This window comes from Globicephala melas, chromosome 8 (genome assembly GCF_963455315.2).
Source record: "Globicephala melas chromosome 8, mGloMel1.2, whole genome shotgun sequence".
In the NCBI taxonomy this organism is placed as follows: Eukaryota; Metazoa; Chordata; class Mammalia; order Artiodactyla; family Delphinidae; genus Globicephala; species Globicephala melas.
Genome location: NC_083321.1, coordinates 9784523 through 9810139, shown reverse-complemented (window position 1 = coordinate 9810139; position 25617 = coordinate 9784523). Strand labels below are relative to the sequence as shown.

Sequence of the window (25617 nt, the reverse complement as noted above, 5' to 3'; positions counted from 1 at the left end):
GGGTCTCAGCCAGAGAGGCAGGATGCTCTGAGGACTTGTTCGCCTTCAGAATCCCCACATCGTGCCAATGAGCTGGGCCTTCACCTTGGCCTTCCCCTTCCTCCTCCCTTTCTCCTCTCCCAGGCTTAGTGCGCTGGTCTCCTGCTCCATGAAAAGTGCTCCCAGGAAAGACCTGGGTGATGAGAATAATCCCCAGAGCCTGGAAGGAAGGTCACGTTAGGCCAGAGGAAGGAGGTGACGTCAGGGACTGAAGCCCAGGCCTGCCCTGGGCTCTGAGAGTGAGTATAGATGCTCAGAGGGACACGAGGCAGAGGGCACCCCGGGCAGGGCTCTACCAGTGAGGGCGGGGCCAGGGGGGCACACGGTGGGGGGCTGGGGGGACACACACAGCAGAGGGGAACGGCTAAGGCCGGACACCGATGGTGTCTTGTTACTTCTCTGACCTGTACACGTGAAAGAGGGAACATCGGAGGTTTGTCCTCAGGGAATGGGTCGTGGCGGGAGCCAGGGAGAGAGCTGGAGGGCAGGTGGCTACAGAAGGTCAGAGAGGCAGAGCAGGGACAGGGGAAGTGGGAGGGAGGGAGGAAGTGGCAGCAGGAAGGTGAGCAGAGTTGGGTTACAGGGAGAAGGAAACTGGAGGGGAGGAGGCGAGGCCTGATCCATGGAGTGAGGGAGGCCAGGTTTGGGAGGGGAGGAGAGAGGTCACAGGAGAGCAGGGAGGGGAGGGAGGCCAGGAGAGCCTGGGACTGGCTGGGAAGGGGAGAGACAGATGCGGGGACCCCAGCAACATCCCCTAGTGTCTCCACTGACTTTCAGGGAGGAACTTCTCCAAGCCCTGGGGGCACCGAGCGGGGCTGGAGTCCTCAGAGGGGTGGCTCAGATACGAGTCCTTCCACGGGGGGCTTTAGGCACGAGCCGCAAGCCACAGGAGGCTGGGGAGGGGGCAGCGGAGTCTGCTGGGCCCCCTGCCTCGTAGATGGAGGGCTAAGATCATTCTGGGCCAGCCACTCCCAAGGAGACAGGGAGGAAAGAGGCTGGGTCGGGGAGGGGGGCGGGCCGGGCCACTCAAGGGGGGGACTTACAGGAAGGATTTCATGTCCAAGCCTCGGTTTCGAATCTGCCCCACCACGTGGTCCCAGCTGCCTGGGTTGGAGCGGCTGCGGCCGCCGGCAGGCCGGTACTTGGAGCCGGCCGAGGAGCCCTGCCGAGCCTGGCCCCGGCCGTAGGCCCGAGAGTTGGGGCCCGGCACGGAGGCCGCGTGGGCCTGCAGCTGGCCCAGGCTCTGGCTGGTGGTGGGCTGGCTGGTCTGCCGGCCCCGCTGGTGCTGGCTCAGCGGCTGCTGCAGGCTCTGCTGCCGCATCAGAGTGCAGGGTCGCTGGCATTTCGGCTCTCCCGTGGAGCTGGGGATAGACTCAAGGGTAGTGGTCGTGGACAGGGTGGAGTCCTCGAAACTTGGGGCGGGTGGAGGAGAGGAGAGAAAGGAGAAGCAGGTGAAGGGATCACAGTGGAGGAGAAAGAAGCCTAGGGCCAGGACGAGGAGGCCCCAGTAAGGGGCGCGCTCTGCCGGCCCTCGCCGGGCCTCCATCGGAGTTGTCGCCACTGCCGTCGTCGCTGCCACCCCCTCAGCCAGGCGGCCGCTGAGCCCCGCGCCCACCCTGAGGCCCCCAGGCCGGCCCCGCCCAGCAGCCCCCCCGCCCTGGCCCTGGCTCAGCTAGTGCCCGATACCTCCTGTCTGATGGTCTGGGTGGGGCCGCGGGAGCTGCGGAGGCTGCGTGGTGAAGGCAGGTCCCAGGGCCCTGTGGCTGCCTGTCATGTTGGCCTGGGACAGGGTGGAGGGAGCTGGGCCACCCCCTCCCGTCGTCTCACTGGGGGACCCCGGGAAAGTCTGCCTCTGCATTCTAAGTACTACTGGCGTTTGGAGACGCGAGGAAATCCAGGCCAGCGCAGCGCTGGCCTAGTAATGCGTGGTGAGTCAGCGGAAGCCAAGGGTTCTCGTGCGTTGTCCTCGGACGCTGGGCCGCGTCCTCGGGCTCCCGGACCTCTGCCCTGTGGCTGGCGCTGACTCAGGTTCAGGCTCTGGCGCAGATCTCTGCCCCCCTTCTGGGGTTCCTTGTTTCTGAGGCTCAGGGTCAATTCCCGGGATCTTGGGAATGACGCCCAGTCAGAGGACGGGACGCAGGAAACCACTTGGCTGGCCACTTTACCACAGTTCTGACGAAGAACAGGGTAATTATCCTGTCCTCTGTGCACCTGTAAGATGGTACCTGCCTCATGGGCCACCAGCATCTCTGAAACACGCTGGGAACAGGGCAAGGACAGACAGGAGACAGGACACGGCTCATCAGAGGTGGTCTGGGGTCAGAGAGACCCAGCGTTCAAAGCCCATCTCTGCCGCTTCTTAACTGTGGGACTTTGGAAAAGGGAGTCCACCTCTCAGTTTCTTTCCTCTTCTGTAAAACGGGGTAAAAATTCCTGAGTTGCCTCCGTCACGCGGTTGCCATGGGGACCAATGAGGTCAGGCCCAGGGAAGCATGCTCCCTTGACAGTGGAAGCTGCAGATGTCTTAGGAGGTGGAGACAGCAGTCAGAGACCCCTGGCCTCCCCAGGCAACCTGTCTGCTTTGTCTCCTGGCCAGAGATTTCAGCGCATGCAGGGCCACAGCCTCAGAGGGCCCAACCTCCACTTCTTCTGTTCCTTCCCTCCATCTTCCATTCCAGTTGTCTAGGGCAGGGGTTGGCAAGCTATGGCCTGTGGGCCAAATCTGGCCCGCCACTTGTTTTTGTAAATAAAGTTTTACTGGAATACAGCCATTGTCATTAATTTACATCCTGTCTGTGGCCGCTTTGGGGCTACAAGGCTGGGGTTGTGTAGTCATAAAAGAGAGTATGTGACTCGCAAAGCCTCTTCCCTATCAGGCCTCTTATAGAGATAGCTTGCCACCTCCTGGACTAGAGCCACAGGGTAGCCGTGGTACCCCCGAGCTGCCCGAGGGAGGCCCCAGGGCCCTTGGAGCCACTTTCACCACTGCAACCAGACCTCAGCCTGGCTCACCCCCTGAGCCTATCCTGGGAATCAAAAGGACAACAGTTAGGCTGCCCCTGTGCGCTGAGAGAGAGAAAGAGACAAGAAGAGTGAGAGCAAAAGAGGGAGAGAAAGTCAGAGAATAGTAAAGAGAAAAAGAAAGAAAGAAAGAAAGACAGAAAGAAAGAGAGAGAGAGAGAAAGAAAGAGAGAGAGAGAGAGAGAAAGACAGGAAGGAAGGAAGGAAGAAAGAAGGAAAGAAAGAAAGAAGGAAAGAAAAGAAAAGGAAAGAAGGAAGGAAGGAAGAAAGAGAGAAAAGCAAAACAGGGCTTTAGCTGGGGTCTTGGAAGGAGCGGCAGCCTTGCCTGGCTCAGGCCTGGAATCAGGGTGACCACCAGAGGCAGGTGCAGGCCTGGCTGGCCAGGGAGGCCCACAGCTCCCGGGGGGCAGGCCGAGGAAGCGGGTGGACGGCACCCGGGCAGCCGCCTCCTCCTCCGTGTTTGACCTCATTTTGGTTTTCTGTCACAGCCCAAATTAGTCCAACTTACAACCTCTCAGTCACAGGAAAGTAAAATCGGTTCCTCCAGGCCTGGAGCCAGTGGATGGCTCAGAGGCCTCAGCCAGCCTGGAGTCTGTGGCCAAAGCAACCTGGCATGGGTGGGGCACTGGGCCTGGCTCTCTGAGGGGGTGTCCTGGCGTGGGTGGGGCACTGGGCCTGGCTCTCTGAGGGGGTGTCCTGGCGTGGGTGGGGCACTGGGCCTGGCTCTCTGAGGGGGTGTGGGGCTTCCCTCTGGGGTTCTCCGGAGGCTCAGTGTCGGGGAGAAATCCGCCCGTGCTCCCTCAGGCCAACGAGCAAACGGGGTCTCAGCGTGGTGGCCCTCCGTGGTCCCAATGGCGGGAACCACAGGCTTTCTAAGAGAACCAGCCCAGCCGCTAAGAAGGGGTCAGGGCTGTTGGCCTTCTAAGTGAGAGGCTGCTCCATTAGCTGGGAACGAGGCAGTTCTAAAAGCTGAAAATGGAACCTATGTCCCAATGGGTGAGAACGGTCGTAGTTCAAAGGATTTAGAGCCCGGAAGGCTCAGCTATGGGGAGATGGAAGGTTCTAAGAGCCAAGATGAGAATAAGGTTGCCCCATGGTGGGAGGGGAGAACATACTGTCTGCTGAGAACAGGAGCTAGCCCTGTGTCTGCTGCTCCCAGGGAGGGACTGACTGGCCGGCTCAGACAGTTATTAAAAAGGAAACAGCTCTTCTGTCTGATGTCCAGACCACCTTCGTCAGAAAAGAGAAGTTAGCTAGGGCTCAACAACCCAACCTCCAAGAACACACAATCCCAACAGCTGAGTGGGACCGCGCACTGACCAAGACCGGGACAGCCGATGGGGATGGCCGAGATGAGGATGAGCCAGTGGGGGCGTCCCGGCTGCTCAGGGCTGGCCTGTGAAACGGATGGTGTCACAGTGCAAGCAAGACTGGGACAAGCCAATGGAGTCGCCTGAGAGTCAGAATGAAATGGCTTAACCCCCGGGTCTAGAGCCACCTGCTGGCTGCAAGAGGGAAAGCCCGCTGGCAGATGAGTGGCAGGAAACAGGCTGAGAGCGGCCAGCTCCCCAGGGATGGATGGTCCAATGGCTAACAGCTGCAGCCTGATGCCCATGGAGGCTGAGATGGAGCGGCCAATCAAAGAGGATGGGATGACCCAAGGACTGAAATGAAGCTGCCCCGGGGGCAGAAAATGGAATGACCTGGTCACCGGCAAAGAAAGAAACTGATGGGGCAGCAGCCGGAGGCTGAGATGCACAGTGCATGGCTGAGTTAGTCGTGCCCGATGGCAAGGATGATGGGGGTCTCGTGAAGGGATGGGATGAGCCAGGGGCCGAGGACGGCACCTCTGGGGGCAGCAGCGGGCATGCCAGGGGTCCTGCTGTCCACACTGGCGGGGGCAGGCCTGAGCTCACGGCTCCGGCGGCCGTGGGGCCATCACTCACTTGGACAAGTTGAGCTTCCCGGCGGCCAGGTGGCTCTGCACCGTCCGCCAGCGGCCTCTCCCCGCCTTGCCGCCGCTGCCCGGCTCGCTGGGGGCAGCGCCGCCGCTTCTCAAGGCGTCCTCTCCGGGTGGCGGCACCGGCGCCGGCTTCTCCCCCAGCCGGCCTTCCCGCTCCACTGCCAGCCCCGCAGCGGCGGCCACTTTGGCGCCAGCCAGGAGGGTGCCACTGGAGGCACCAGGAGGCAGCCGGTCCAGAGGGGCACCGGGGGTGGCGGTGGGGGGACAGAGGGCAGGCCACACGTGGGGGTGGGGATGGGGTGGTAAGAGGGGGAAAAACAACGACAGATAAAAGGAAGAAAGAGACAGTGAGAGAGGAGGAGGAGAGAGACAGACGGACAAGAGACGACAGAGAGAGAGAGAGAGGGAGAGAGAGAGAGAGAGACATCAGCACTGCAGATGGGTCACCAGCGGAGCCTGCAGAGAGGAGAGAGGGGACCGGGCGGGCTGGGTCGGAGAACAACGCACCACGACAGTGGAGGGGGGCCCCTCCCCACCGCCTGGGGCTGGGGCGGCGGGGGTGGGGGGAGGACAGCCACCTCCAAGTCTATCCCACAGGACAACGAAGGGTTAACGACGGAGGAAGAGCGGGCTGTCCAGGCCAGGAGGCCCCAAGGCAGGGAGAGAGAGAAAGCCGTGTTAGTCAGAGTTCATCAGCACCACCACCATCACCGCCACCACCGCCACGACCACCGACCACCGACCACCGCCAGAGCAGCCAGGGCAGCGGCACACAGCAGGGAGGAGGAAGCAGCCACACCGAGAGGGAGGGACCAAAAACGGGCAACCCCATCCTGACTGCACAGAGGGGGCCGGGGCCGCGGGGACCAGCTGGGGGCTAGCCCTGGGGGAGGGGACGGGGAGGGGCAGGCAGGCCGGGGGGTCAGGAGGGGTTGCTCGTCTCCATGGTCAGCCTGCCCATGGGGTGCGCGGGTGGGGAGGGGGCAGGAGCAGGAGAAGTGAGGGGCCGGGGGGGGACGGGGGGAAGGAGGGCGTGCGCGGATACTCGGATACTCGGTACATATGATCAAACCAGGTAAAGTCACTCACTTGAGGGACAGTCGTGGGTCGCCATAAGGGGCGTAGGGTGAAATGTTTAGAATAAACTCCTTGGGAGGGTAGGAGCTCCATTTCTGCTGCACTGTGCTCTCATTGTTATTCCAAAAGTCTCTGTCTAGATCACTGGAGGGGCAGAGAGAGAGGGGAGAAAACAGGGAGATACAAGAAGAAACAAGAACTGCAAGTCCTGTGCGGCGGGCAGAGGGGGAGGGTGGGGCGGGCCGGGGTCGGCTCCTGTGAGGGGAAGAGAGGCGGGTGGCACACGCACGGGCGCACGCGCACACACACACCCGCATACGCTCCAGGGCGGGAGAAGCCGCGTGCAAGGAGGCGAGCCGCAGGCGGGCAGACTGGAGCCTCGCACCCGGGAAGCTGGTGGGAGAGAGAAAGATGGTGAGAGAGGAGGGGAGGGGGAGGGGAAGGGGAGGGAAGGGAGAGGGGGGGCCGGGCACACGGCCTGGGCTGGGATGGCGATGGCGTGGGGAGTGGGCGGAGGACAGGGTGCTGGCTTCTGGCTGGAGATTGCTGAAAGGTAGATCAAACCCTGCTGCCCACGTGCTGGGCCTCAGTCTCCCTGCCTGTCGAACCCTAAGGCTGGTTGTAACCGCTGAGCCATCCGCTCTCCCATGCCGGGGTTGAGGCCCCAGTTCTGGAAGACCGGAAGTTCTCCCCCCTTCCAGCTACCTAACGGAGCCACTCTTGGGACAGGCCCAGCTCCCTGCCAGTCTCTCCTCCTCCCACTGGCCTGAGGTCCCCCTGGCCTCCTCTGTTCTCTCCCAGCCTCGGGAAAGCCTGGGATGCAGGCTTCACAGGAGACCGGCCAGATCTCAGCTGAACGGGAGGCATTCTCTGCTCATTGCAAAAGTGGTGGCTGGGTCACCCCAGCAAAGGGAAGCGTCTCCAGGCCTCTGACATGGTGGTTGTCTGCAGGTCACGGGGGGGCCCTTCACGCGGAGGCCTGGGCCTGTGCGGAGGAAGCCTGCCCTTCTGTGGGGGGACAGATGGGCAGACTCAGCCTCCAGCCCTTGGCATGTACCTGGCCTGCCCCTGTCCTTTTCCAAACTGGAGCTCCTGGGTCTGGAAGGAACGTGTACCCCAGTCTCCCCACCCGCTCCTGTGCTGTGACATGTCCTACCGAAGAAGCAGATATGCTAGAAGCACAGAGAAGGCAGGGACCTCCCCTGGAGGAGGGCAACAGAAGCCTCAGCAGAAGGCATGGCCCGGAAACCCCAGGAGGACCAGGGGCTTCACCAGCTCGTCAGGCTCCTGGGACCCCAAAGAGCAGAACTGGGAGCACAGGGAAAGGAGGGCAACTCCCAGGCCAAAGGAACATTCCGGAAAGGAGCCACGCCTGAGCCCTCAGGAATGTGTCTACGGGAAGGGGCTCGGGGAGGAGAGTCAGGGGTGGGCCTGGCGTGTGCTGAGGCCACGCCACTGCTCAAGGCCGAGGTGAGAGCCCCGCTGCGGGGAGGGCACTGTCGGGAGGCACACCCCCTGAGGATGGAGGAGACGTGTTCTTGGGGGACCTGTTTCTCCCCCACACCACCCCCAGAGTTTGACCTCAACCTTGGTTCTCAACCTTAGCCTCGGGAACAAAGGAGAGAAAGAGCGAGAGAAGCTGAGCTGTCCCCACAGGCCAGGAGGAGACAGTGGCCCTGGGCTGAGGGTGGGCAGGGCCCCCTTGGGCCTCCCTGGTGTGGTCAGTCTCTGCCAGTCCAGAGAACACCTTGGAAACATCCCACAGGAGACTCTGTGCACAGGGTCCAAGGCCAAAGTCCTGAGCCAGCTCACAGGGGCAGTGGGTGCCGGAGGTGGGAGAGGCAGAACAGTCCACTGGGATGGAACCCGACCGGCGGGGGGGGGGGGGAGTCTCCCTGGGGAGGCTCCCTCCACAGAAGAGCCTATTCCCTATTCCCACCAGAGACATCCTTTGGGCCCCTCCCCTAGTGTAACAGAGAGATGGAGCAGTTGGAAGGCCTCTCTCCCCCTGCCCCCTCCAGATCTCCAAAATCGAGGGCCATCCAACCCTAGGTCCTGGAGAGAGATCCACCCAGGGTCATCACTGCCAGGCTGGTCTCCCACCCTGTGCTCCAAGGAGCTCCAGGGCCCCTTGGGTTGTACGCTGTGGTACCAGAAAAGAGGATCTTTAATTAAAGAAGTTTATGAAACACTGATTCCTGTACTGCAGGACTTCTCAGAGCCTTTAATGTGCCAATGAATATCACTGTTTCCCAAACTTAGTTGGTCATGGAACCCTTGATTCATGGGATCACTATTAATCTTTTATGGGGCACAAGCGCTCTGAGGAACACAGTTTGAGAAACAGTATTAAAGAATGCAGCTTCCCAGAATCCTTGATAACACGATCCTTTTGGAGGAGGTCCTAAGCCCAGGGGGAGATTGTGCAGCAGGTAAACCCTGCTTCCTGCCACTCGACTGGCTTTGGGCCCAGGGAAGAGGCAAAGGCCTAGGAACCTGGGGGCATGTAGACAAGAAAGGTGGCTTCCTCCCCTTGGGGCAGAGGGTCTGAAAGCTCAGCCGGGTGGGAGGGGGCAGGGACTGCAGGGCCACAGAGAGGCAGGGGACGACCCACTGTTGCGCTCACTTTGCCTTAGAGAGCCCGCAGAGCCTGCTCCCCGCCCCACTGCCCCCTCTCTGCTTCTCTTGTGGGCCCTTTTTAGGTCTATCTAGTACACACACAGCCTTACCCAGGAAGCTGATGGTCAGCTGGCAGAGACAAGCTCTCTGGCCCAGACCGTGGCTGCAAACTCGGTTAGAGGCCTGGCCTGGAGGTGGCAGGTGCCGGGCTGGCCCCGTGCTCCCGCCATGTGGTCCCTCCCCTCTTCAGAAAGCCTGGGGCCTGGGCTCTGCCAGCTCTCGGCTTTGAAGACTGGAGAGCATGCAACCAAACCCAGCTTCAAAGGCTCCCCGCGGCCTCCTCCCAAGCCCAGCCTCGGCCTGGCCCACCCCTTCACTTACCCGCCCCCCAACAGACACACACCCACAGCTTCTGCGAAGGCCCCAAACAGGGTCAGAGCAAGAGATGCAAAAAGAGGAGGGGGGCCGACGAGGGGCAGGGAGGGAGCCCTCAGGAGAAGGGGAGAGGAAGGAGGGAAGTAGGAAGACAGGAAGATAGACCAGGGGAAGGGCAGGAGGGAAGGCATGGGCAGGCGCGGCTGGGGCCTTGAGTTGAAGGAGGCAGGGTGGGGCAGGAAGGGCTGGGGGAGGCCCCGCTTCCAGGCGGAGCCCTTGGCTGGCAGGCTAAGATGGAGGGGCGTCCCGCAGCCTCCCCGTGAAGGCCTAGGCCAAGAAGCAGAGAGGAAAGGGCCAGGCACTGGCCAAAGGGTACAGAGCCCTCTAGGGAGAGCCCCGCCCCTACTGCCCTGTTCCCAGAGCCCCCAGCCAGGTGAGAACCTTCTCCCAGCGTCTCCCGGTGACCCTCAGCAGGGGTCTGCAGAGGGTCTGCAGTGCACGGCAGACCTGCCGACTTGAAGACTGATCTCGGAGCCAAATGCGGAAACTGGGGTGAGCCAGAGGCGGTAAGCTGCGCAGTGGGGGCCGGGCGTGATGGGGGAGGGGAGAGTCTCTCCCCATCGCTCTGCTTTCCCTGAGCAGACCAACACTGGGTCCTGCTGGGGTCCCCAGGGTTTTTGTCCGTCCTTCTTCCAGGTTACCCTCAGAACATTGGTGGGGTCTGAGGAAAGAGTCTGAGCCGCCACCACCCACCCCCAGAGAGGGGCTCCCCAGCCCCAGGGCTGGGGGAGGAGCTTGGAGGTGCAGGGGAGTTAGGCAGGGCTTGGGGACAGCGTGAGTGTGACGTGAGGGTTGGAAGGAGGAAGCAGCGCCCGGGGTCGAGGGAAGAGGCGGACAGTGCTGGGAGGGAGACCAGCCAGAACACGGGGCTGGGGGCCCTGGAACACTGAGGGTCTGGGAAGCACAGGCAGGAAAGGCGGAGCCCCGGGCCACCCTGAGGTGCTGGGAGTGGGTGTATGGGACTGGGCTGGGGAGAGAGCAAGGCACCAGGTTGTGAGGGGGGAAACTGAATGTGTGTGTGGCCAGATCTGGGGGGGTGGTCCTCCCACTTGGGCTGCCTGCGTGCCCCACCCCAAACTCGAAGCCTGGCACCTACTTGATGGCCTTCTTCTCACTGCGCCCACGCCCTGAGTCTGGCGTGCCCACCGTCTCCAAGGAGTTCTTGTAGCGTTTGCCCTGTGGAGACAGCACCAGGGTCACTCCTGGGAGACAGGGCTGGACTCTCCCTGCCTCCCCAGAACGGGGCCCTGGGGGAAGGGGAGTACACTGGAGCCCAGCCTCGACAACAAGGTCTGGGGCCAACGTGTGAGGGTGTCACCACCTTGGGGTGCCAGCCCTACCAATCCCTGATCCCTGGTGGGCAACTCCTGGGCCCCATCGGGCTCTAGGACTTGGCCCGCCCCCTTGACCTGCACCCCATCCCTGACCCCTAGGGATGAGGTCCCTCCCATCTGCCTGTCTCCTGGGGCTCTGGCTTGGCTCCCAGAAGCATATCTCCCTCTGCCGTGGACAGACGGCTCTCAGGCGCCTGGCCACGTCCCACTGGCCACGTCACTGCCCCCAGATGGTGGGGTGGCATCCTGCAGGGCAAGGTTGGCAGTGGCCAGTGACGTGAGTGGCAGGGGCAGGGAGAGGGCCCGTGCCCAGTCCTGCCGGGGCCATGTCCGTCACTGTCTGGGGGCTCCCTGGGGGTCCCTCCTGCCCCGGGCCCGTGAGGCAGGGCAGGGCCTGAGCACCCTCCTTCACAGGAAGGCAGCCTTGGGAAGTGAGGCTGCCCACTGACGCTGGGGCCGGGGGCAGCCTGGCTCTTCCTCAGCCAGCACGGGTGGAGGGAGGGGCAGGGCAGGATGACGGGGTGGGCGTGCCAGGTCCCCTGGCTAGAGGAAGGGCTGCAGCGGTGACAGGGCCTGCTGCCAGGAAGGTGAGCACCGTTCACCTCTTTGGTTTGGGTTTCTAAATTTAGCTCACACAGAGCCTGGCACCATTAACATTCCTGGCTGCCACCAAATGTCCTCACGCACACCCAGGGGCCACGGGCCTGGGCGGGGGAGGGGGGCTGTGCAGGGGCCGGAGCTGTCTCCCACTGGGCACTGGCCTGCCCCTGCCCAGCCGAGTGGGGTCGGGGACACACACATGCACACACACACGCACACGCACACACACACGCAGGCACACATTCCTCCAACATCCCGTCATGTGAGCCAAGACCACAGCCACATCAGTCAATTACTGCATCCTCCCTGAAGCAAAATAAAAGCCACACGGCCGCGTTCCCCGACGCTCCCACCAGCTGCAGCCCCTTCCGGGGACTGGAGCCGCCTGCTTCGGGAGAACAACAGTGGAGCTCCCAGGAAGGGGGTGGAGGTGGGGGGAGGGCCCTCATGCCACCTCCAGTACCCCTGTGCCTCAGGGGTGCCAGGGTCCTGTCCCAGCAGTGCCCCACATTCTCCATGTCACCCTGCTCACGTCCCGTGCCCTCTCCAGCCCCCCTTTCCCCTCCTGTCTGAAATGGTGTGATGTCACTGGATCAGCCCTGGGTCCCTCACCCTTCAAGCTTCTCATCACAGATATTATTATTATTATTATTATTATTACTCTGCTTACCTACTTCAGCTCCCACCCCAGGGAACGTAGTCCCCAGTGGCAGGGACTGTATGGGCTCTGGTACTTGGTGTGGAACCTGGTACCCGGCAGTTCCCCAAATCCATTAACTGGAAGCCCCACCCCCCCAGGGGTCCAAGCCTCAGGCCGTTGCCTCTGAGCCAGAACTTTAAGAGTTAAAAAACAGAGCTGCTGGATCCCCTGGGTCCACAAAAGCTGCCCTCTCTCAGCTCAACTCTGGTCCCTCCCATCATTACCCAGAAGTTCAAATCCCAAACAATTCCTAGTTCCAACTGGGCAGATCAGGAGCCTGGAGCCCCGCCCTGGTGGCCAAGGGCCCTTCTTGGGCAGGACCCTCAGGCAGGAGCCCCGCCCCCCGTTCTCCAGCAGTTGCGGCATCGTGGGGCAGGCAGCACCCTGCCGAGAGCCCCCCTGTCCCACCCCTCACCCCTTCTCCTCTTTCTTCCTAGTCTTCAGGGAACTTGCTCTGGTCCGCACCCTCTTCGAAGGCTGGTCCGTTGCCCCTTCCCCAAGGCCCGGCACCTGGTTCACCCAAGGCACTCTGGGAGCTTCTGCCTGTCCCTCTTCCTTCCACAGCTCAGAGAGGCTTCCCCTCCAGCTGCAAGGACCCTTTTGCAGAGGAGCTGCGGCACATGGGGGACAGAAACCAGGGCAGGACTTGCCTTGGGAGTCAGGGGAAGTTAATGGGGCAACGATAGGAACCCCAGGTGGGTACAGGAGACATAAAACAGCTCCAAAGAAGCCCAATCCCCCAAGCCTGCTTATCAGGGAGGGGGTTGGCCAGGCTGATCCGGAAAAAGCCAGTTGGAGATTAAGGAAGTTATTAATGTTTGGAAATGGGATCTGGGCTGTCAGGTATCACGTCACTGCTGCTGAGGGGACAGGCAGGCAAGGAGAGCCCAGCAACTGTGCAGGGGGAGCATTTTAAAGCCCCTTCCATGGAGCATGGAGACAGCCTGGACAAAAAGCTCCCTGGCTTCTGAGACCAGGGGTTCGAAGGGGGTGGCAGGATTGGGGGGTCCTAGGCGAAGGAACGTTCTATTAGCAGCTCAGAGGGACAAGTCAAGAGGGACACACTGCGGTCCGGACCCCTGAGACCACTGAGGAAGCTCTGGCTGGAGGCTGGGAGGAGGGGCTGGGCCAGGGAAGGTTCCACAGCTCTCAGCTTCCCAAGGCACTTACTGCACTGACAGGCCCCCACCTGCTACAAAAGCTGTCATCTCTGAACTCCTGTCTCCAGGTGAGTGGGGGTAGGGCTCTCAACGAACACAGAGAAATACACACACACACACACACACACACACACACACACACACACACACACACTGTACCAATGCCCTCAAAGTCGACACCCTTAGCACAAAAGACCCCCGCTCAAGGTCACCAGCAGCGCCTGTTCATACAACCCTGCCCTGCCTTCAAATACAGACAGACAGACAGCCGGACGGGCCCTGCAGCGAGGCGCACAGGGCTGCAGTGCGTGCGAGCCACTCCCCAGCCTCTGAGGACGTTCGCACACACGAGCACGTGGCCAAGCCCCTCCTCCACCTCCCCTGAAATTCTGAGACAGACAGAGAGACAGGAAATCCAGGAACAATGCAGGGCAGCCAGTCTGGCACCTGCCTGCAAGGAGTGGGCCCGAGTCACACACACACTCGCACACACTCACACGTGGGGCAGGGCTGGCCTTCTCCCTGGCTCCTCTCCAGGGAAAGGAGCTTCCTGAAGCTGAACGTCCCGGGATGAAGAATGACACTCCCATCTCCCGGGTTCGCCTTTCCTGAAGGAAGCACGTTGGGTTATGGGCCTCTTGGGCCCTCCCCAGGAGCACCTGCCCCTTCTCTTCTTTAGGACCAAGGCATTGAGCCCCCGCCCACACAGCACCCGTGCACAGCCCTTCCCCCCACCGTGCCCCCCGCCCCTCTGTGGCGGGCAGGGAGAGAATGGGGCTCCCAGATGCGGCACCCTGCCCTCACTCCCACCGTTCTCAATCTGGGGCATGGAAGGTGCCTGCCAGGGACCCTTCTTCACCTAAGCCTGGAAAGGCCCCACACCTGGGACACCTCTGGGCCCACCTTCGGGGGTCGCCCCTGCAGTCCCCAAAGTCCCCATCGCACTTCTAAGCTGGGGCAGTAGGACGGGGGATGAGTAGGGTTCTCGAGGCTCAGCCCCACTCTGGGAGCGGCCGCGGCGCAGGGAGGGCGGCTCAGCCCGGCTCCTCCTCCTCCCGGCGCCCTCCGGTGATGAATGTCCCTCCTGATGGTCTCGTTACTTACTGATGGCCTAATCCTGCTCGTTAATTTCCCAGCCCTCGTTAAAAATGAAAAGAAGCCGTTTGTGCTTGTACAAACCCCCAGAACCAGGATGGATGTGCGGGCGCCCAGGGGGGCGGGGGTGCGGGCCGGGTCAGGCGGAGCCTCCTCATTGGACAGGAGGCCCAGCTCGGCCACGCCCAGCCCTGTGCTGGGGGCCGTGGGCGGAGGGCACGGGGCGCTCAGAGCTGTGTGGGAGGGGGCCTCGATTCTCAGTCTGCGCGTGCGTGCGTGTGGTGTGAGTTTCCACGGAAGTGTGCCTATGTGGGCAAGTGGGTCATCTGCACGCGCCCTTGAGAGCGTTCACGAGCCTGTAATTGAGTGGGGGTGGGGGCAGGGCCAGGCCCCGTCCCCGGGGCCCTTGGGAGCCTCACCAGTTTGCGCTGACACCAGTGGCAGAGGCCGCAGAGGACGACAGTGACGCTAAGGCTGACGGTGATGATGGCAGAGACCAGCAGGACATCGCGGGTGGGCGCCCCTGCAGAGGACACACACAGGTCAGACCCTCACCGGCCAGGGCCAGCTACCCTCCCTCAGCCCAGAGCCCCCCGGAACAACCACCCTAGCCCCACTGGGAGCTCTGTGCCCCAAGTTCTACTCCCAGCTCTGCCTTGCTGGCTGACCTTGGGAAGTCTCTTCCTCTCTCTGCATCTCACTTTCCTCATCTGTAAAATGGGAGTCTCCGGGCAGGTCTCTCCCAGTCCCTCACGGCACGAGCCCTGCGTGGGGTCCGCACCATCCCCCAAACTTCGCACCCTTGAAGGGAGAGGCCAAGTGTGCCCTTGGCCTGGCCAGGCCTCACCCACCGGGCTTTCAAATGCCTCTAAAAGAGCCACCGCTTCTGTGTGGCATGATTCCATCCCCGCCCGCCCCCCCCCCCATACCCGGAGCCACAACTCCAGCCCAATTTGCCCAAAGCGTTAGTTCCCGTAGTCCCTCTGACAACATCTGCCCCACAGGCACTGACAGACGCTCTTAAGTGTTGCCCAAGACTCAACAGCTACATGTATAGTCAAAGAGGGAATCTCTGGACCGCTCTGACCCGTCCTCATCCCCTTTGGCTCAGCTTTTTTTGGGCTGCAAGTCTACCCAGCTGGCCTCTGCACACCCTGTCCTCCCATGCCCTAGCCCCTGAGCTCGCCTCCAGTCCTCCCACCCCATTGGCTCAGCCCCCCCTTTGTTGGCTGGCAATGTCCTGAATGTTCCCCAGGGGCTGCCCCACAGCTTCCATTCTAACAGCTCAGGGGTCCTATGCTTTCGGAGTGGAAACCCTGATGGACTTGCCCTGGGAGCAAAACCCCGGGTTTCTGTGTAAATCCCACCACTTGCTAGCTGTGTGGCTTTAGTCACCTAACAGCTCAGTTTTCTCCCCCCCGTAAATGCGGATTAAACCTCCTCCCTCCCTCCTCACAGGTGGCTGTAAACACGAGCCCAAAGCAAACGTAAGGAAGGCGAAACTTGACCAGAAATCGTCCTGTGGGGGAGCGAGTCGACAGAGACCGGCACAGATCACTCGTGCTCTGTAAATACGTGTACAGCGGGGACGCGTCTTAAAGTCAAGGGGATGCTGTTTATTTACAGAGGAGCCTGCTTAGGCTTTCGGTTTCAGCGATGGTGGTAATTAAGAGTTGACAAGATCTGTCTGGTCCCGGTTCCTTCGGTTTTAGCTTCTGGCGTCCGGTGTCTCATGCTTTGCTGCGGGGCCTCATGAAGGAGGGCCAGGCGGTCATTCCCTGTTCTCAGGGCCCTCGGGCCGCCTCCCACCACCACTCCAGTGCCCTGGGCAGCCAGTCTGCTGCCCGCTCTCCCCAGAATCCTGATTGGGCCCCACCCCTCCCTCCCCAACCTCCGGAGCCGCAGAGCTGTGGGAAAAAGCCACCCTTGCTGGGCGCCTCCTGTCCACCTGCCAGGCCAACTAAGCTTCCTCCCATCCCAGGTCCACAGCCTCGGTCCCCAGGAAGCCACTGCACCAGTTCACTGTCAACCTCAGGGCCCACAGCACCAGGGAGCTCTGATCCGGACAGTCCACAGACACGGAGGAACTGGTCCTGCCTTTCCCTCCCTCGGGTGGAGGAGCGCAGCTCTGCAAGGCTGAAGGGGCCACATTTGTCACAGTTCTCAGGCCAAATGGGAGGCCTCCATCTTTAACCTCCAGGCTTCTGGGGGTGGGGGGGTGCATAACACCACAGGGCACACCACCAGGGCCCCCAGACCCAGGCCTGTGGTAAAGAGGTGTGCGAACACACCTTCCGAGAATGAGGCCGGCGCTTTTTCTAACTCTCTTCATGGAAGCTGCCCCTGCCCCACGGGGAGGGTCTGGGGGGCAGAGCGCTATCGATCCCTGGTCTGGGAAGATCCCACATGCCACGGAGCACCTAAACCCGTGCGCCACAACTACTGAGCCTGCGCTCTAGAGCCCGAGAGCCACAACTACTGAAGCCCGCATGCCTAGAGCCTGTGCTCCGCAACAAGAGAAGCCACCGCAGTGAGAAGCCCGCGCACCGCAACAAAGAGTAGCCCCCCACCCCCGACCCCCCACTCGCCGCAGCTAGAGGAAGCCCCCACGCAGCAACAGAGACTCAACGCAGCCAAAAATAAATAAATAAAATATACATAAATTTATAAAAAACAAACAAACCCTACATTAAAAGAAACAAAGTGAAGATAATAATGGCACTCACCCCGTGGTAGTACTCAGTAGATACGGATTATTATTAAGGTTGTTGGGTTAGTTCCCACTCAGGTGTACAGAGAGCTCTGGAAACACAGATGAAGAAGTGGTTGCTGGACTAGGGAGCTATCTGGGAAGGCTTTCCTGAGGAGGCGGTATTTGGTGTGGTCTGGAGAGGGATGTGATGTGAGGGTAGGACAATCTGGGCAGAGGGAACGGCGAGAGCAAAGGCATGAGAGGGGAAGAAGGGTCAGGCGTGTTGCTTGAGGAGCTGGACTAGGTTATGGGGAGTGAAGTGGCGATCCAGGCTGGGAATGAGAGTAGGGCCCGATGGCGAGGGGCTTTGTCTTCCAGGCCGAGGGGCTTCCTGTGTTAGTAGGCCGTAGGAGCCATGGAAGGTTTTTGAGCAGGGGAGGGGCAGGGTAAGAGGGCGAGTCAGCGAGCTCACAAGCTGGGAGCTGTGGCAGGAGGTCAGAGTCCAGGTGATTCCTCTGCCCCTGTGCCCTTTCTGCATGCACCTCCCCCACATATCTCTGGCCATGGGGCAATTCTCCAAGGGATTACCTCCCTGGAGCCTCTTCCTCTCTTTGCCAAACAAGGTCCTTATCAAAAACTGCTCTTCAAGCCCTGCTCTAGGCTGGAGAGCCCCTGAGGACAGAGGCTGTCAATCCCAAAAGCCAGTGGTCCCCAGAGACCCAGGGAATGCCCATCTTAAGCAATGAGTATTCTGTGGGCATGGAGAATTAGCACTGGGCTAATTGGAGTCTAGGAGAATGAGGCTGAGGCCTTATTCTGGCCACTAACCAGCTGTGTGGCCACGAGCAAGGCGACCTCTTGGAATCGGTGCCTTCACGTGTGGAGAGCTGATCCTTCCTCACTCTGATGAGAAGCAGGGGTTCTAGGTGTTCCACATGCAGCAACAAATTCGTCTTCACAACAATAACCGAGGTGAGCATTAAGACTGTCCCCATCTTACAGATGGGGAAACTGAGGTACGGAGGGGCCAAGTACTTTGCCCAAGGTCATTCAGCTAGTAGGCGGTGGAGCCAGGGTTCGAACCCAGGCAGTCTGACTCACAGTCTACATTCTTTGTCTCGACATCACACCCACTACAGAGGCGAGTGGCCAGTGGTTTTCCAGGTGTGTTCTTTGGAACACTTAGGGTTCCCAGGAATTTCTCAGGGGCCACAGAGATGGATGCTGAGTAGATGGGGCTGTGTCCCCTCAAACCCTGTTCAACGAAAGCAGCATGGTTTCCCTGTTCCACATCTTGGGCTTCCACAGAAAGTTCCATTTGAGGAAAGGGATGTGTTACTAAGGAAAGTTGAACCCTCCTGGATCAGTGACCCTAGGAACCCCTGCAGCATGAACGGATGCTGTCATCTTCCAGGCAGCTGACCCCTCCCCCAAAGATTCCCTGCCCCCCACCCCAAGCAACCCTTGGACAGCCCTTGAATCCACGGTAAAACAAATCCTTGCCAGTGCAAATTGCATCGATGCTGTGAACAAAAGTGACACGATGTCCTCGGCCTGCACGCGACATTGCCATCAAGGGGGGCAAGCCTGTTCTTGCCTGCCAGCCAGGGCGAAACCATTCCCAGAACACGGAGTCACTATGTCTTGGGCTGCAAGGGACCTTGGAAGTCAGGCCTCATCAATGAACGAACGCCCTGGGCAGCCCTGTCAGGGGCAGGAAGCTGCTTCTGCAGGATGCAGACCCTCCACAAATGGGCGTTGGTAGCTAGGGCTGCTGTGCCTTGAGCTGAGCTCAATCTGTCTCCCTGGAACTTCCCCCCAAGGTCCTAAGCTTGTCCTCTGGAGCTGCCGGGAACAAACCAGCTCCCACTGCCACATGACAGGCCTCCAAATCCCTGCTGACAGCTCTCATGTCCCCTTCCAGTCTTCTCCAGGCAAAGCTGCCCCAGCCCTTCTAACCCTTCCTCCGATGACATACATGGTTTCAAGTCCCCTTAGCGTCAGCATATTAACATTTGGGGAAAGAAAATATTGCAGCCCTAGTCAGCCTTTTGACAGAGCTGAGTTCCACGACCTATCCGTGGGCAGAGGAGACATCTGGGTCCCAGGGACGAGACACAGACAAGGGCAGACAGATGACATCGGGAGACTTGGGAGGCTGGGTGAGCCAGGAACAAGGAGAGCTAGGCCTCTGGGGTCCAGTCCCAAGAGTGCCAGGATGTGAGATGTAAACTCAGGCATGTCCCTGACCCTCTGCCCAGGCCTTTGGTGGCCATGCCAACCAATTAGAGCCCAGGATTAATGACAATCCAGTAGAGTCCTGTAGGCTTTGCCAGGTGCTGTCGGCATAGCCCATGGTTCTGACCATGCCACCCCACCGGGAGCTCTCAGGGGAAATAAAACCTGTGTGCCTGAGGAGGTGGACCCATTTTGAAAGTGGACAAGATGCCCACACACAGCCTTCCCTTCTAGAACATCAACTCCATGAGGGCAGGGCTCAATCTCGTGTTCACCGCTGTCTTCCCAGCACCAAGGACAGAGCCAGGCATATAGTAGGTGTCCAATAAATGCTTGTTGAATGAATGAGGAGGAATCCCAAGCCTCTAGGAATGATAGTAATAGAGGCTACCATTTATTAAGTGCCTACTGTGTACCAGACTATGAAGGTAGGGGCTGTACCTGCTTTGTTCATTCTGATAACCTCTGTGACAGGCAAACCCACAGGAGGTGCTCAGTAAATATTTGTTGCATGTCCAGTGCTTGCATACGTTATCTCACTTGTCACCCAAACAAGACGGGATAGAAGAGATGGGACGGGCTGCAGTGACAGAGTTTGAGAGGCTCTCTCTTTTAAACACACACACACACACACACACACACACACACACACACACACACACACACACACACCAGGATCCCTTCTGGTCTTCCCCCATGCCCATCTTTGACTGACAAGTCCTGATTTTTCTAGACCCAGATGAAAAGCACCTCCTCCAGGAAGCCTTCCATAATCTCCCCAGTGGGAATTAATTTCACAGAGCTCCCATCACACTGTGCCTGCACCCTTCTTTTAAGGTGCAGTGACTAAGTGCCAGGGCTCTGGAGCCAGACTGTCAGGCAATTCGGATTCTTATTCTTCCAAGCTGTGTGACCTCATCTCTGTGTGCCTTGGTTTCCCCATCTGTAAACAGGGATAGTACAGGTCCCGTAGCACTACTGTGAGGTTTAAAGGAATTAGCACAAAGAATGCACTTAGCACAGTGCCTGACACGGAATAAGTAGGCAGTAAATGCTAGCTATTATCGTAGCATTACCACGTCGAACCCTGCATTAGAGACATCTGAGGCAGGGAGTTGGCCCTCAGTGTGTTGTATGAAATACTGAATACACATTCAGTTTTCCCCACAGGACAGTGGAAGCCAGGGGTCACGTCTTATTCGATCTCGTGCACCCCTGATCCCCGCCCCAGGACCTGGCCCAGGGCTTAACCAAGAGCAAGTATCAGTGAACACCTATGGCAAGGAATGGGGAGGGTTGAGGCATGGGGCTGGGGGGTGAGGGTGGGCAACAGCTGGAAGCCAGGCTGGGCTTCAGGTGTGAACTGCAGAAATGACCCCGTCCCTTGCCAGGGCTCTGCTCCCACTCCCAACTCCTTCTCATCTCCTCAGCAAGCCATGACTTATAGATGAACAGAATCAAACAGGGCCGCTGGCTGCTGAGATGCCCTGAGGAGCTGCCAGAGAGGGAACGGACTTCTGAGGGCAAGCTCACCAGCTGCCCAGGGTGGAACAGGAGGGGAGGGGGAGCAGGTGCGCACCTACAGGCCAGAGCCGTGGACACCCATGGCCCACATACACGAGCCACGGAGACTCACCCTCGGCACAGACGCCTGTGCCCGCCTCCTGCGTATAAACACACGCGCGTGCGCGCACACACACACACACAAGCCATGCTGACTCACCCCTTGAATGGACACCCATGCTCACACTCACACACAAACACGCACACACACCCACGGTCACGGTCATGGTCACGGTCACGAACAGATGCCTAGACCACTCTGCTGTCCACGAGGTTTAAATGTTCATGCACTTCCTCTGGCCTGGAATTCTCCTCCCATGCATATCTGTCCTCTGGAGCAGAGCAGTGGGACAGGCAGTAGACTTGCAAATGACTTGGGTTCAAGTCCCACCTCTGCTCCCAGCCAGTGACCCAGGGCGAGTCCCATTCTGGGCCTCAGTGTTTTACCTTCAAATGATGATAAGAACCCCTGACCTGCCCTGCTGGGGTGTTGTCAGGATCAAATAATAGCTACCATTCATTGAGCACGTGCCTTTTGTGGTAGACACCGTGCCAGGAAGTCTATAGGCACCATCTCATGTGCTCTCTGCAACCTTTAAAATTATTATTCCCATTTCGCAGAGGAAAAAACAGGTGTGGGGAATTAAGGCAACTTGAACTTGTCCTTGACCCTGCTATGGCTGTCCCCCTCTGAGGTGAAGCACGTGACAGCACTCTGTAACATGCTACACTGCGTGACCCAGCCACACCCCACTTCCCTCCTTCCTTCAAGAAGGCCAACCTCTTTCACACTTGAGACTTCACATAAGCTCTTCCCTCTGCCTGGAATGCCCTCCCTTCTATTCTCTTCTTTCTATTCTCAAGATCCCTAGACAAAGATGGTCTTCATTCCCTCACACATTCCTTTCTGTTGCCCCCGTAACGATGACAATTCATCACTGTGGGTTAATAATTAGCATTTTGTATGTCTTTCCCCCACTGGGAACACTTGGAGGGCTGAGACCCCCCAGATCACTCATCTCTGTAGCCCAAGGTCTGGTACACTGGAGAGGCTGGATAAATATGTGCTAAACAAATGCATGAAATTATTCAAGGTCCACGTGAGCCTTCCTCCTCCAGGAAGCCCTCCCTGATGACAAGCGTTCACAGCAGTCTCCAAACTTGAATGAACTGCCTTCTGTCCAGCCTCCTTTTCTTGGGAGTAGGCCTGTCCTCCAAGCAGGGCTAAGAGGCTCTCCTCATTGCTCGGTGTCTCCGACAGCCCATAGTCCAGGACACGATATAGAGGAGCCATCGGACATGCTGGAGATCTGAGCACATAGGCTCTTTTCCCCAGAATTCACTTGCTCTGGCACTCTCAGATGGTGACACACACACTCCCCACATCTAGCCAGTCCAAAGTTGTCCCATCACCCCCACACCCTCCTAACGTCCTGGAGTCATCCTCAGATCCCAGGCCCTTGCTTTCCTCACCAAGTGCCTTTAGCCATAGTAACTAATGTATGCTCAGAACTGAATCATGTTCACAGTCCTTAGCACCCTCTGAAGGTAAATCCTCTTATTCTCATTTTACAAAGAAGGAAACTGAGGCTCAGAAGGGGTCAGCACTTGCCCACACAGCAGAAGAGAGACAAAGCCTGGATTGAGCCTGGAGTCTGGAAGACCTCAACTCTGTGCCCCACGGGCACTAAGCCTTAAAACAAGTTGCTCCCGAGTATAGACGGAAGGGAAGAAAGAAATGGAGTGAACACAAAACAAAGAGCAGCCGGGGAAAGGGCTTCCACTTCCCCACGAACTCCCCCAAGCACTTCAACGACCCCTCTTACCCACACACCTTTGCCACGGCTCCTTCCCACCTCCACTGCCCCAGCCCTTGGCCTCAGTAAAGCAGCCTCATTAGACAGATGCTCAGATGTTATCAAAGTCTCAGAACGGGTTGGGGGTTGGGTGCCTGGGGCCGGGCAGGAGCAGGAAGAAGAGGCTGGTGGGGTACCTGAGGACTTTCCCAGGGCCGTGTCTCTGGTACGGACTAGGGTGGAACCACTACTCCAGAGATAAAGCAGTGTTGCTGCGGATCACATTCCCATCCTGGTCCTGCCTCCTCCCACTTGATTCCGCACGACAGTGCATCATGCCCCAGCGCCTCCCCCCACCATCCTCCGGTGGCTGCGGGATGACGTTCGAGGTGGAAAACAGCGAAAGCTGGAGTCACAGGTTTCCACAGGAAGCACCCCTCCACGTGCACGGAGAGCAGATGGAAATGGGGGAAGGTGGGAGGGCAAGGGCAGAGCCTACCAGCCCCAGGGCTATTTGGGCACCGGAAGGGAACATTTCTGGTGCCTATCCCACCTCCCTTCCTCTTCTCAACCTGACACACACAAGAAAGCCAGAAAAAGGCAGCGTGTGGGAGAAAGCAACAGAAAACCAATGAGCTAAACTCTGAACCCCAGACAGCTAGGCAAAGCTCCAGGCCTCGAAAGCAATGTCGGCCTCACCTGGGGCGGGAACAAGGCTGGCAAAAGAGGAGGCCTGCGGGGAACTGTTTCGGAAAGTTACAAGTAGCTGAAAATAGGGGCTTAGGGAGAGCAAGCCTCCTCAACCTTGACTGTAACAAAAACAGATAATGTGTGAGTGAGCTAGGGAGAGTGTGCTGGCAGGGGCCGCAGAGGCCGCCTGGATGCAGACGGTTTAGAATTCAGAGGAGATGCCAAGTGAGTAAACAGCGAATGAAGGATTATCCGGAGGGGCCAGGAGCCGTTCCAGCAAGACATTGGCCGGGGACATGTCAGGATCCACAAGCACTCCGACTTCTCACCAGGGAGCGGGGCCTGGTGAGCTACGAGGGTCTCACCCACACCTTCTCTACCTCTGCTCTCTCTTCCAGCAGAGAGTGTGGCCTTGGTAATAATGGCTCAGGCTTGTTCAGTGCACAACAGTTTACAAAGTACTCCAGAGTCTACCGAGGGTTTTAAATCCATCGTCATATTTAATGGAGGTGGTGGGGGTATCTTCTGCCCGGTGAGCCCCTCCTCTCACCACAGCCACCCCCCCAAAAAACTCCCACAATTCCTGGCTTAGGAAAGCCTGGTGCATCTGCCTTCAGTCTTCAGCCTCAAAAGAGGGGGTGCGGGGTAACAGGCCATCTGTAGACCCCAGAGAGCTGCTGAGTATGGAAGTCATCAGGGTCAAAGTCATTCAGGACAGACAGGGCCAGGTGCCAAGCTCTGAGCAGGGAGCCCAGACTGAAGGGTGTCCAGCCAGAAGTTAGCCCGGAACATGCCACCCACCCTGATCCCAAAGTTGATGAGCTGCCTGGGCCGCCATGAAAATGATCATGTCCATCAGGGCAGCAGGACCCCAGGAAAAGGAGGAGCTCAGCTGGAGGGTCTCTCCACCAGGATTGTGGAGCGGCGGCAGGATCAGGGACGTGTGATGATTAAGCGCAGGCCTTGACCACTAGTTACTCTTATGAATAATGCATTGTTGTGTCTTGGCCTAAATCAGCGTCTTACTGTTATTAATAATACACGGCTGCAAAGAAGCCGGGGTTGGAATGGTGTGCGGCATTTTATCTGAGGATCTCAGAGCACTTAAGAGTTCCTCATGCTGATGACTCAACACTACCTCCCCAAGTCACAGGCTTCCTTACAGGACGGGGCACCTGTCCTGCCCTGACGCCCTCCCACCTGCAGCTTGGAGCCATGAAAGCCACAGGGTCTAGGAATCTTCTCTCCTGGGATTCAGATTCTTGAGCTTTTGGTGGTGGTGGTGGGGGGAGGGTCCACTTAATCTTCACCAGCTCAAGGGCTCTCGGGGACGCAACATACTGTGAAGCTGCTCTCAGAGATGGTCAGGAAGGAGGAATATAACCAGTGGGAATCCAGGTGTGGGAGAGGTGGGTGGAGAGAGACCACTGTGGATCTGAACCCAGTTCTGCCACCCACTGTCACTGGCTGTGTGACCTTAGTCAACTAAGTCAACTGCCTGGCCCCAAGTCTCCTCGTTGGAATATAAGGTATCCGAGACTCCCTCTTGGAGGTGCCATTCTTCCATATTCTGGGGGTATCGTTTGCACCGCAAATATTTGGATGGATCCACAGGGCCCGCTGCTCTGAACTCTGTCCGCGGTGCTGAAACAACGATCGGCCCACGGCCTCTGTCCTTGGTTCTGAAACAGAAACTCAGTCCCGAGACTGCCCCCTCCTCCAGGCCACCCCGTGCATTGCCCCGGGCGAGCGGAATTCAGGAAACCAGAAGCTTTTTCAGGACTGCAGCGTAGCGGTCCTACCTTACTCTGCTAATCACTCCGTGATAAGTCCGAAGTTGAAGCCACAGCAGTGAGCAGCCCGACCTCAAGAACCCCCTTTCTTGGATGAGGTCCGCAGATACCAAGAACTCCATGCAGCAGCCCTACTCCAGACAAAAAGAATTCCCCCTCTAATGTAAATGCCGCATCCCATTCCCTCAGGGGACCCCGCCGCACTGCCTCCTGGCGGCTGGCGCGGGTACTGCGCTCAGATCAGGAACACAGAAGGTCCCCAGCGGTGGCGCTGGGCGTGTGGGGAAGGAGCGGCAGACCGCCGGGCCCTCGCCGCCCCCTCACCCCTCCCGGGGCAATCTGGAGCTCTGAGCTTGCAGTGCTGCCCAACACCCAAAAGCTCCAGGCTGTCTGACTGTTTTCCAGCCACCCTGGGGTGCCATGCTGCCTCATTCACAGCAAAGACTCAACCCACGTTGCTGGACCCTACCAGGTGGAACTTCCTGTTCCCTCCTCCAAGGTGGGTGGGGTAGACCTATTTAAACAAACACAACCTTTTCTCCCGCTGCTGGGCCAGTCCTAACGAGATGAACACACAGACCTGTAATGCCCCTCCACCAGGGCAGAGGCTCTCTACCTCACACCCACCCACATAAGAAACTTGCCCACGGCTCTTGCCTAGGAAGTAGTGTGCGTTGGGGGAGAAGCCCACAGCTGCAGCCCACTCCTCTCCTCGCACCCCACGGGTAGGGGCACTTTGAGAAGATCTGCTTGGTTAGCCTCACTGGGTGTAGAAATTCCCCTCTTCCAAGAACAAACAGCA

The 25617-nt window shown here is 59.0% G+C and overlaps 1 protein-coding gene across 11 annotated transcripts in view; it reads right to left on the bottom strand.

Annotated features, from left to right (window-relative positions):
* Positions 1-25617, bottom strand: part of SYT7 (synaptotagmin 7) — a 60823-nt gene that overhangs the window by 20545 nt on the left and 14661 nt on the right. For 3 of the 11 annotated variants that reach the window (XM_060303112.1, XM_030833967.2, XM_060303111.1), the window contains exons 2-6: positions 14463-14566; positions 10251-10330; positions 6113-6244; positions 5007-5231; positions 1083-1451 (exon numbers count right to left, since the gene is read on the bottom strand). In XM_060303112.1, the coding sequence (XP_060159095.1) occupies positions 1083-1451; positions 5007-5231; positions 6113-6244; positions 10251-10330; positions 14463-14566 (910 nt within the window). Of the gene's footprint in view, positions 1-1082; positions 1452-5006; positions 5232-5530; positions 5655-6112; positions 6245-10250; positions 10331-14462; positions 14567-25617 lie in introns of those variants that run through there. The other 8 variants (XM_060303115.1, XM_060303117.1, XM_060303114.1 and 5 more) reach the window with 8 other exon arrangements.